Source organism: Hippoglossus hippoglossus, chromosome 17 (genome assembly GCF_009819705.1).
Source record: "Hippoglossus hippoglossus isolate fHipHip1 chromosome 17, fHipHip1.pri, whole genome shotgun sequence".
In the NCBI taxonomy this organism is placed as follows: Eukaryota; Metazoa; Chordata; class Actinopteri; order Pleuronectiformes; family Pleuronectidae; genus Hippoglossus; species Hippoglossus hippoglossus.
In genome coordinates, this window is record NC_047167.1 from 8,790,296 (window position 1) to 8,803,095 (window position 12,800).

General features: G+C 43.9%; 1 protein-coding gene across 1 annotated transcript in view; it reads left to right on the plus strand.

Annotated features, from left to right (window-relative positions):
• Nucleotides 1–4,649: 4,649 nt before the first annotated feature.
• Nucleotides 4,650–12,800, plus strand: part of ephb3a (eph receptor B3a) — a 30,169-nt gene continuing 22,018 nt past the window's right edge. Inside the window, exons 1-2 of the mRNA XM_034613805.1 lie at nt 4,650–5,192; nt 11,713–11,777. Coding sequence (XP_034469696.1) covers nt 5,129–5,192; nt 11,713–11,777 — 129 coding nt within the window. The 5' untranslated portion in view covers nt 4,650–5,128. The remainder of the gene's footprint in view (nt 5,193–11,712; nt 11,778–12,800) is intronic.

The following is a 12,800-nucleotide window of genomic DNA, read 5'->3' on the forward strand; positions in this document are numbered from 1 at the left end:
CGAAGCAGCTTGACTCTGTCCACAAGTAACCGAATCCTGGTGCCAGCTCCTCTGACGCTCACACAGCTGCTGTAACTCTCTGCTGAGATAACCAGCTGCAGCTTTACATTCACCGTACAGATGTGAGGCTGATTTGAAGTCCCACCTTAATCGCACAGTGCAAGAAGAAAGTAAAGGTTCATCTTCAGCTGTTTCCCCTTAAACTTCCCCTAAATAACGAGAAGTGAAATTCCCAAGAAACTAAATTTGACCATGAACACTGTGCTGACGGTGAGATTATTGCATTAGTCGTGGTTTGTTTTTCATGCTGAACATTTTTATTCTAATGACATGCAAAAAAAAAGTAATACAACATAAACACAGAATAAGCATAAACATCAGTAAGGAAGTGAAACATTCATGGAAAATCAATAGAAAATGACTGCATGAGTTTAACGTAGGTATACTTCATGCAAACAAAGTTCTGTGAGCACATGAATGTTAATCATACACACAGTGCGGTCGACTGGACAGACTCCATTATTCACAGGTAGGTTGCAGCAGACAGTCTGGGTCTGTGGAGATGTTCTGTCATCCCTTCTTGTCAGCTTAACACCGCTGTCCCACACAGCTCATTTTCATTCCCTCCACCTCATCCTTGACTCTTCACGTCTCCTCTCCATGCTCTGTAAAATATGTATTTTTCCCCCTGAGCCCGAGAGCTGATTTCTCATCTGCAGCAGGCTGGGGGTAGAGTCTCCAGAGCAGCAATCCCTTATTCCACCTGTCGCGGCAACAGCTGAAGCACAAACAATCCCAGCACATTCAGCATCTGTAAATCTTGCTGTCTGACTGCTGGTTCATCATGTTGGACCGGGGTGAAAGGCTGCGCTGGAGCGACACCTGAGGTGCAGATAACTTGAGAGCAGGGCTGCAGGGGGTCCTCTTTCACTCAAAGACACACTATCAGGATCTTTTCTGTTTCCTCCACACAAAGAGATTTAACAAGCTTGACGCTCTGCATTCCCCATCAGTCAGATGCAGGATTGACAGGATATTTCAAAACAAGAAGAGGAATGAACACGGCAGTTATACTGGATTTTTTCTTTTATTCGTTGAAATTCTTCCCTGCGCTGTGTACTTTAAGATACTGAGGGAATTTAATGACTGCGGCGAAGCTGAATCCACTGGCAGACTTGTAATTTTCTTAAACACCCTTGGTCTCTGAGGAGCCTCTTTAAAAACACACAAACAAGCAAGCTATGAGGGATATTTAACAAATACGAGCCGCAGCAGCAGCAGCAGCAGGAGTGGATTCCTGCTCTGTCACATGTCATGTTGTATAATGACTTCACCGTTGCTTGGACTTTTTTTCTTATTTGTTATTTTTTGGATGCAGGGAGCCCGTCAGTGGTTTCAGTAGTGGAGGTTGACCCAAGCCTGCTGGGAACTGAACTGTAGTTAATTAGTGCACAAAGCCTCGGGGACAAAAGCAACCCCGGGGGTTGTGTTGATGGGGGAGTTGCTTGGAAGTGGGGGGTATGTGTGGGTGAAGATTTCTTGAGGGGGGGCAGGGGTAGCACAGAGGGCCTTTTGGGGGGAAACTTTGTGTGAGTGCGTGTGTGTGTGTGAATGTGTGTGTTCCTGTGCAGGAGGGAGTGGGATTTGGGGATTGTGGGTGTTTGAGCAGTGGGAGTGGGGACACACAGACGGATGAATTAGTAGTGTGAAGGGGATCCTTGTCCCTGAGCTGTGAGCCACCACACACACACACACACACACACACACACACACACACACACACACACACACACACACACACACACACACACACACACACACACACACATTCACTGCCAGAGTGACAAAGGACAGAGTGGGTCTGGGGGAAAGGGACCAAAAAGAGACGGAGACGGCTAAAAGGTCAAAGTGTAGCATGAAGTAATGAGGACAGGCAGACTGTCGAGACACTGCATTGCACTGAAGATATCACTTTGATGAGTAGTAGATTGTATTACACACACACACACACAGCCGTGTCTCCAGCATGACTTCAAAGGACATTACGTTGAAATTGCATTACATTCATTTTGGAGACATACTCTATCCTTAACCGTACTACTACCTACATCTAAACCCAACCTTAATGTAAACCTGAACTTAAAACACACGTTTGACTTAAATCTTAATGACTTACGTTATGTGGACACAATTTTTGTCCCCATGAGGAAGACAAGTCCCTATACTGAGACTGTCTAAAGAGATTTAGGTCCCCATAACATGAGTAATACCTGGACCATGCACACACACACACACACACACACACACACACACACACACACACACACACACAGCTAACCCACTCTATGTTCCAGCACACATGTTGCCTCAGTTTATCTGAGTATTGAATTTTCAGTGGCAACATCGTTAGACTTTTTATATGAAATTATCAAATTGACTATTATTATACTATTATTATTTTGTAAGATTACCACCCTCGTTAAACCACCGACTCTCATGATGATTATTGTTATAATGCACTAAGCTGTCAGCCTCACATGACCCTCAGTAACCCTCAGGAGGCGCTGTCTGTGGATTATGATCGAAGCTCTTATTGATGTGGTCTGCCGATCTGACCACAGTCCATTTAATGCTGGGATTGATCAGTGTTGAGCTGTGGCTCCACACCAGTGTTACCTGATGCCGGCGCCACACACACACACACACACACACACACACACACACACACACACACACACACACACACACACACACTTCGGGGCTGGAGAAAGCTTCAGTCTGCTGGACGACCATCCATCCAACCAACCATCCACCCATCCACCCATCCACCCATCCAACCAACCATCCACCCATCCACCCATCCAACAAACCATCCAAACAACCATCCAACCAAACATCCAACCATTCATCCAACCAGCCTCCCCTCTCCTCTGCCTCCCTCCTCCCACCTCCTCTCCCTCACATCTTCCTCCCACCAGCTGCATCAAATCAAACACACACATCCAGGAGAGAAACGGCAGTTTGGCTGCTGTCACTTCAAAATAAAAGCACGAATGCCTTCCATAAAATGTTCTCTTAATATAAATTTACAATAGACACTGGACTGGTGTAGCCAGCCTCGTCAGTGACGTCACCACCATGCATTTTCGCTGATGATGATCTGTGATACTCCGGTGACATCACTGACAGGCATGAGGTCACCTTCAGTCTGCGGAAGCCACAACAGCTGCTGACCTGTGTGACTCACCTTGGCATCTAATGAATATTCATGTTAAGTGTCCCAAGAAGCAATAGACGTGATGATAAACAATCTTTTCATTAAGTATTTTTTTCACATTTCACAAACGATGATATAAGCTTTTCTCTCTCACTTGAAATGTGACAATATCACATCACTCATGGAATGATATAAACCTTTTATCCACATTTCACATGTGATGAATTTTATTACTATAACAAATAATGTCTTTTTATCCATATATTTGCCTTGTGGTTGGGTAAATCTTACTGTTCTGAAATTAAATAGCCTTAAATAAATGAAACTACAACTACATTAATATACTTGGTGTCTTGATGTTTGAGAAATAACCAAATTAGTCTTTAATTCCCTGGTGGCATGAAACATCCATTAATTACGATTACTTGTTCTAATAAATGCTTTTTTGACCCACGGTTTTACTTTCAGTCTCATGTGGTCACATGTGTTATAGCCTATTGATCGGTGCTTGTGTCCCCATATCAGATTTTAACATCTGGTTTTACCTTACTTATTAATTGTTGAGGGATTTTTGACGATCCTCAAACTCATTACTGTATATGCCACTATGCATTATGTATATAGTGTATAATACTTCTGTACAGGAGAATAGTGCCTGTCTAATTCCACACATACTCCCTTCTCTCTCCAAGCAGTACCCAGGTTATAGATAACAGACCAACCAACAGCACATTGTAGTGTCTACGATCAGGGACTTTCATATCTAACTCAGATGCTCCAGACAGAGAGGCACCAACTTTAACTATTTTGCGTATTACACCAGGGACAAGACGTAAGGACACAATGTGATGTAGGAGTGCATACTTTAGGCTTAACTATCCAATAGGATGTGAAAACCTTCATGTAACACAGAGAGTGACAGCAATTCTAGCCATTCATGGATGTGCTGTTAGAATGGGTGACGCAAGTAGAGGGAGATATATGAGGATGTTGTGGGAGTTCTAAATAATAATAATCTCGTTTTTTTTTTCAAGATAAAGCAAGACAAACTTTGTTGATCCCATTAAGGAAAATTAAAGTTGGCTATCATAGTAGCAGAAGTAGGAGGAGAATATATTGTAATAGGCCATTGAGTTTACATTCATTAAACATCAGCCCATATAATTCTGAGCATAGGAAAAATGAAATAGCTTAGTAATGAAGTACTAAACCTCCATTCCTCGCTACTCCTACTGATAATAATAATATTTATATGAACAATAATAATAATAATAATAATAATTATGATGATGATGATGATGATGATGATGATGATTATTGGCAATGACATTATTTTGAAAACACTGAGCGGAAGCTTAGTGTAGAACACGTGTGCATTGACTGTGTGTGAGCCCCCCCCCCCCCCCTCTGTGTCCCAGTGTTGCCATTCCGACGCACATCCCTCACGGAGGAGCAACAGCTACGCGGAGTTGTCCAAAGTGTAAACCCGGCGAACCAGCTCCCCCCCCCCCCCCCACCGGACACAGACCGCCGCTCCATCCCGCTGCAGCAGCCTGTGCGCCGGGCAGGTTTTTCGGAGATGCGCCCCTGGACGGAGGATCGGCGTGGTTGGGTGAAGTGAGGGGAGAAAGGGAACGAGACGCAGTGTAGCGCTCCTGTCACAGCGGGAATAACGGAGCCCGGCAGAAGGCAGCGGCTCGGTGGGTTTTTTTAATGTTTGCAGGGTCTTTTTTTTTTTAAATTTGCTTTCGTTTTGGTGGAATGTGGAAGTGAGAGCTCCGGGTGCACGGCTGAAGACATGAGACCGAGAAGAGGAACAAAAAGCGGGGCTGCGGTGCTGTGAGTCTCCATCCATCCACACGAAGGGTCCAGTCCACACACACCTCCCTTCATGTTGCAGACGCCTGCTCTATGACAATGGATTACTTGCTGTGGGTGTGCAGCCTCGTTGTCCCCGTGGTGCTGGCGGTAGAAGGTATGTTGATATTTCCATATGATATTTCCATCACTACTTCTGTCTCCCATCGATGGACAATGGGTTGAATGCATGGATCAGAATTAAAACTCTCTTGGCACAAGAAAATCCTCATTAATTTACCTGTATAAATATAAAACCCAATATATACATAGGAACAGAAAGTAAGGTTATTTATTCCTGTAATTGAAATCATTCTGGGATCAGTGCATCACGTCAGTTTAAATAAGCACACTGCAGATTTATCCTTTGTGAAATTAGATCTTTAACCAAGACTCCTTTCATTTTTATGTTACATTAAAGCTGTTAATAATGATAATAACAATGATGTGGACATGCTCTGTAGAATAGGCAATTCTACTGAGTATCAATTTGCTCTCTGATTGTAATACATGCCCACATGTATCAGCACGCCCTGGTGTGAGTGAGTGTGTGTGTGTGTGATGACATCCCAGTGCTTCCATTGCGGCTGAAGGACTGCCCTGTTGCTATTGTCCCCTGTTGTTGTCACACCCACAAGCTGAGCGAGGATGCCCACACTGATATTGCACCGACCCCCAGGTTAGAGCCATAGCAGAGGAGACAGTCCGGGGGGGGGGGGGGCGTCCCTCCTCCACTGTCACTGTAAAATGCAAACACACTGGCTCCTCATATGATGCATGTCAAAGCATTGAGACCTGCTGTTGTGGTTCAGGGATACCGGTGCTGTGGAGGCTTCAGCCCACAGCAGAGTGGATCGCTCCCGGCCCCCGACGCACCACAGGGACACACATGTGAAATATATTAAATGACAAGTGTGAATGAAAGGTCAACGGCTTAACAAGTATGCAGCCGTCCCTGTAGCTCCCTCCATCATCGAGGGAGCGTTGCTCCGGGGGGAAAAGCCCACCCTTGCCCACCACCGCCTCCGCCGCTGCTGCATCCCACCCAGCAACTCCTCTCTGAGCTGTAGCTACACGTCTCTTGCCTCCCTTCTCTCCCTCCCCTGTCCAATCTGCCTCTCCTGGACCGGGGCCAGCCCGATCCCTCATCAATTCTGGTGTCAGCAAGTAAATCAATGCAGCGGCAGCAGCCCTCCAAGTCCCACCGGGCTCTCACAGCGAGATGATCAGTCCTGTTTCCCCAGCCTGCACCACTAACTGTTACTTAAAGATCAAGGGTTAACTAATGTTTGTCCTCTGAGGATAAACAAAATGGGAAGATCATCAGATAGGTTTAAATGACAGGGAAAAGGGAGGCCCCCTTTTTTGGGGGTTTCAGCGAGTTACATCTCATTATTGAGCTGCTTACTCAGAGGATTTCAACACATGGCTTGAATCTGATTTTTTTTTTTTTTTGGTCTGGCAAGTGTTTGCGCATGGATGATGCAAGCTGGACTGCAACTACACACACTGCAACTAAGTGTGTGCTTATTTACAAAAGCTCCAGAGATGACTTATCTCCAGTTCACACCAACACACTGCAGTAAAAGCCTCAGCAACTGTGACACTTTTATACCATATTACTTCCATTTACAGTCAGTGTTTACTGTACTCTTATTTTAAAAGCTCATAAAGGAGATGGATGACCACTCGGAGAGCATTTTACACAGTATTCTATGGTCTGTATGTGTGCGATGGTCGGAAAAAGGCAATTTTCACATTAATAGAGGAGCTTCATTTACATTTCTCTGCTTCCTATGCGTGAGAATATCAACAAGAGTCGTAATTTGTTGACCTGTAAAATCAAATGCTGAAGCGAGACTGAATTAGGTCAGATTTACTTGTTCAAAAACCGCTCATCAGACGTCAAGCTGAGCATCACACACATCTTTGATGCAGGCAAATAACAATTCAACTCCAAAGTTCATTTTTAGTGACAAAAATCCCAGGTTCTCTTTTTACATCTGTTTATAGCCACACGTTTTATCATCCTTCGATCACTGATGATGATGTCGGGCTGTTAATATTTCATATGTTTGCTTGTTGGCAGCGAGTGTCGGTGTAGTAGAAGGCGAGGCCTCCCTTTCATCATACAGCCGCTCTCACAAAGTGAATAAAACATCAGCATGTGTGAGCCTCCAAAGCGCTCAGAGAATTCTGAGTTGTGTGGCATTTTGGCTCTGGCGGGTGATCAAAAAAACAAAACAGTAAATGCCACGGGTGGTGATGCTCTAAAGTTCCCACTGCAGCATTGTTTTCCCACCCCCGGGGGCAAAACAACTCCACCGTTTAATGGGAGCGGGGGGAAGATTTCTAGTTTTGAGTTATAGCAGCGAGGCTATCTCAGAGGCATTGTAAATTTACCGTGGAACAAATGGGATCTTTTTCAATCTTAACTGGTCTCTGGGATTTAGTGATTTGATGAGGAAACACTTTGGTGGTGATTGGCGTAGTCGAACGAAAAACCTTTTCCACAGTGAGGTTTTAATGATCCGTCGGCATCGTGAGCCTGACGATGTTGAACTCTGGCTGATAATAGTTTTTTTAGGTTAAGATACTGAAGCGGTTTTCAGACATGCACTGAAGTCTGGGTATTTTCCAGAAATTTCCCTGAGGGGCTGTAGAAGATACAGACAATATCAACTCAGAACGACAATGAGATTCAAGAGCTTTTGGCGTTAAGGGTTGACACCGGTGTCGATGTGCTCTAAACAAAAACACGCAGTTTCCGCAGCAGGATTTATACGTCATATCCTGCCTCCAGCACGCTCTACCCAGGCTCCACCCCTCGCCTGAATGTTTTTGTGACCACGTCTGACGCAGACAATCTCCCGCTGCGTTCTTCATATGTGGTTAGGGTCAGCACAAAGTCCTGAAAATGTGCAGGAGTTTGGGTCTTTTTCCAGAGTTCATGTCTGAAAATGTCTTATTGTGATTCTGAGGCAACGTGAGTCTGGACTCTGTTATTAAGATTTGGGGCTGGGCATTAAAATAATACCATTAATTATCACAACATAATTTCCATCCATAAAAAGACAACACAATTTCTATTATGTATAAACAACTGATCGACCTCAGATTTATGAAATATTTTGCTGTTTATCAGGTGTTTGTCTTTTGCTGTACATAAAAGTACAACCTGCACTCAGGAGCAAAAATCTGTCTTTAAACTTCACAGAAATAATAATGTGACATTGATCATGATAATTTTATGTATCAACTGGTATGATAAATGGTTTATTAATATAATTTTCTGCCGGATTGACCAACCTGAAGATTGGGGATAAAACAGTGTAAAAATATTAAGATTCTTTCAAATCTTGGTAGAGAAATAAATCTCTTGCTCCAAATGGAGGTTAAAGGTCAGGATGCATGATAGCACCCCTACAGCTGCTGGGGATTCAGCCTCTTGCTCAGGAAGGCTCCAGTGGGGTGAAATCCTGCTTATACCGGGGGCTTGAACCCGGCTTTTACACATGGTCACCCGGCTGCCCCCTGCATCTGCCCTGTGGGAGGTGAAGCCTGTTGAATGGAGCATCAGCTCAAACCTGTGGTTAGCTGAGGCTGAGCGATTCTGTCTCTGTTGCTTCTGGGCGCCGGGAGAGAAGAGGGATGGGGGGGGCAGAACCAGATCAGACACCCAGGGGATAGACTGGATCCATGGATCAGCAGCAGCAAGTAGTCTGGGAGTGTTCAGTCAGCTGTGTGCCTCCCAGGGCCGAGTGTAGCCAAGCAGAGACAACAGCCGCTGATTTCTCTGATTAGTTGCTCGTCTGTGGCTCAAGTCGTGTTAATCAGTAAAACAACCTTGCTCGCGAACACGACGAACATTAGGGCTCGACAACCAAAGTTATTAACTGCTGTCGCTCATGTCCTCACGCACGCAGATAAAAGAGGCAGAACGCTTTTACAAACGAGTTACACGTCTATTCCTTTTTGTTAAACGCCGCTTTATGCATAAATAATAAAATGTAGAAGTAAATGTCAAAAGTAAATTGTCAAAAAGATGAAGGCAGCCACTTTGTTTTCCCTTTTTAAAATCCATGATTTCTTCTTTGTGCAGCACCACTCATCTGTTTATTTCAGCCCACTTTTCATTTCCTAAAACACGGTTATTTGCATTTGAAATATTTCTGTTTAAGGCCATAAATCACCTGCTTAAGCGATGCACGATTCCTGTTGCTCCCCATGAAGGAATGATAAAGTGACTAAGAGTTCATGTGATTAATTAATGCTTAGTGGTTCGTCACTTAATGATTGTTAATTCGAATACTTCAGACGCTAATATGCCACCAAATTAGCTGGGATGAAGTCACATTTCAGAGCCATGAATAGATTCAGTTTGAAATCATTGCTGTACCTACTCTCGTGAAACCGGCAGTGATATGCAAACATGTACATGCTGCTGCGTGACCCACCAGTCAGTGATGGTGGATGATGGTATGTCTATTTAAGCATTAATAAAACCTCGGAGAGACTTCATCGTTTCTTAATGGTGAATATCATGAATTTGTGAGACGCCCTGAATTAATTTACGCATTAAATCACCATAAATCAAGCTGTAGTTTTTGAGAAGTATGTTTGTTTTCCTTCTTGTCAAACGTTAGATGAGAAGATGGATACCACTCTCGTGTCCGTCATCTTCACAGCCAGTTATCTTAGCTTAGCACAAAAACTGGAAACAGAGGGAAACAACTAGCCTGTCTTTGTTGAAGGGAAGAAATGACAAATACCAGTAATTATACTATTATACTTTTCTTCAATTTGCACAAAATACACAATCTTTAAAAGGGGATATAATTGCTTGTTGGTAGATTTTGTTCCCTGTAGACAAAGTTACAGTTGTTTCCTTCATTTTCCAGTCTCTATGGTAAGCTAAGCGAATGCTGGTTGTAACTTTATATTGACTGTCTAGACATGAGAATTGTGGCAATCTTCTCATCTAACTCAAGACGGCAAAAAAGTGTATTTCCCACAATGTCTAAGCCGGTATTTTATAAAATTGTTAGAAGGAATTATAAATCTTTGGATCAGCTCCTGACCATGATGGACCATGACTGGCCAGACTAGAGGAACATATGATAAACACATTTTTATCTGTCACATCAAATAGCAGTTGTCACATCCTGCTTTCATTTACACACAGACAGGCTAATTTGCATGAGAACTAAGGACGAGGACGTTTTTTGTCTCTTTCTTTTGGTCGAAGCGGTAACTGCAGCGAGAATGTGACCACATGAAGCACTAAAATGAGCTTTTAATTAGAGTGTGATCGCTGCCTGTTTGCAGTCTTTGGTGAGATTCTCTCTGCTCTCCGTGGCACACAGTTGAAAACCCACAGATGTAATGTACAGATCACAATTCATTATCTGTCATCTTCTAGGAAGAAGAAAAGCCATTGTGGTTTTTCTAATGAACACAAAGCACAGATTGTAAACACTGCAAATAGCTCGAGCTCAGCGGCTACAGATGGACCAATGATCCACTCACTCAATCAAGCAACTTTTATTATTTGCACACTGAAGCCAAGGACATGCTGTCCTGTATCTGCATTGTTTCTCGTCTTTTAGAGCTAAACGTCCACCATCAACGTTACGGGACCAGGGCCATGCTGCTGTTCTGCACAGGACATGCAATTTGTTTGCCCTCTCACACCCTGCTTTAGCGCCGTTATCAATGACTTGCGAGCAAATGGTGCACAGCAGGCGCCGTGTCACTGAGGCTCCACGAAGAAAGTGTAATTGTTGCAGTAATTATGTGCTAACAACAACGGAGCGACGAGAGCCAAACACGTTCACAGCTGCATGCTGAAAACCCAGAGAGAGGAGTCGCCTCTTCAGAGGTGCTACAGACACCTCTGGACCACCACTCGGGTGACAACTGATTGACAAGCTGACACAACAGTGCTCATTGATCCCGCTGTTTATTCGCGGCCTCTCCTCTGATTGTGTGTCCTGCTCTCACCTCGCTGTGACGTCGTAAAACAGCGAGGTGAAGAAAAGATTCCCCAAATCTCAAGTCAACTCAGATTTGACAATTGTCAAACAAAAGGCATCACATTTCTGTGTCTTGGGCGTAAGCCTCCCCTTTAAATGTGTTATATTATTACATTTCCCTGTGCTTATTTGACCTCACTGCAACAGTTCTTGCTGATGGAATATTTCCCACTAAAGGCATCTTGGAGGATGCTTTGTTCTTAGTTCTACAAATGAATATTGAAAGAGGTGCACTTTTGAGTGCCAAAAACACACACACACACACACACACACACACACACACACACACACACACACACACACACACACACACACACACACACAGAGCGAGAGAGAGAAAAAGCCTTAATTAGGCGTCATCACAAATATGCCATGCTTGTCAGCGTTTTCACAAACAGTACACGTAGGTGGAGGTTATGAAAGAGAAGGAAAGTTTTACCTGGATCCTTTGTCTCACAGGGGGGAACTTGGATGTGTGTAAGTGTGTGTGTCTGTGTTTGTGTGTTGTTGTGTGGTCTTTAATGTTGTGTACTGATTTGGTTTTTCTTCCTCTCACCAGTTAATTCTTGTGTGTCAAACCTTCCTCTTCCTCTTAATTTGCAGAAACCCTTATGGACAGCCGGTGGGCAACCACAGAGCTGGCTTGGACCACATTCCCAGAAAGTGGGGTGAGTTTTAATTTGTGTGTGCATGTGTTGAGATTGTTTTGTGTTCCCTTTTTTTTTTTTCTTTAACAACATTTGTTCCATTTGCTTGTTAATTGAGCCCAGTCTGCCTTGAACAGCTCACCTCCTACTGTTTTATATCTTTATTTTTGCAGTGTATGTTTGCTTTTTTTGGATCCTAAAAAGCAAATGAGAAACACACTGTGTGACACGATGTACAAGAAATCTGAGATTTTTCCAGCGTTAAAACGATGTAAAAGGCTTAAACTGTAAAAACAAATCTGTGCATCTTGTACTTAAAACAAACAAATGGGCAAACATGCAGATACACAAAGCAAATCCCCGCAGTGTGTCAGGACTACAAGGTAGGCTCTACCCTGCATGTCTCCCCAGGAGAGAGCGCCAGATAATTGAAAGCATGTGTCTGTGTCTTTTATAATATAGGCCCCAGAGTACATTACAGGCAGGAATTAAGGTATTCAGTTGATACCCCCTATAGGAATGGTGAGAAAATAAAACAACATGAATTTGACCCGGGGCTAACAGCCTGACAGACCTCCCCCACTCCCGGCCAGTGTAATTTGTCTTCGCTACGTGAGCGCAAAGTCAGTCAATGGAAATGGTGGGTTTCCATGGAAACGATATTCGGCAGCCCCGGCTCCTTCCCTCTCCCTCAGAATGGCCGGCTCTGAATGTCCCAGCATCCATGAAGTCATATGTCACGACTGGCGAGGCAGCCCCTCTCCTTGCGCCTGACAAGCCCATACGTTCGTGGGGGCCAGCAATTATCATATTTGTCAGGTAGTGCATCAACGTGTTGCTGGTGATTTACGACGCCTAATGCTGACTCTTGGGCTCATCGTTTGGGAATAAATTGCGCAGGAACTCGCCGACGTGCGATGAGTTATGCATTATTTTCTTCCCAGTTGAAATAATCAATTCCTGGGAAGCTCATTTCTTATGGAAACGAAGCATCCAGTCCAATAGGGAATTAGGAAGAAGAAGAAAAAAGTCTAAAAGGATTGA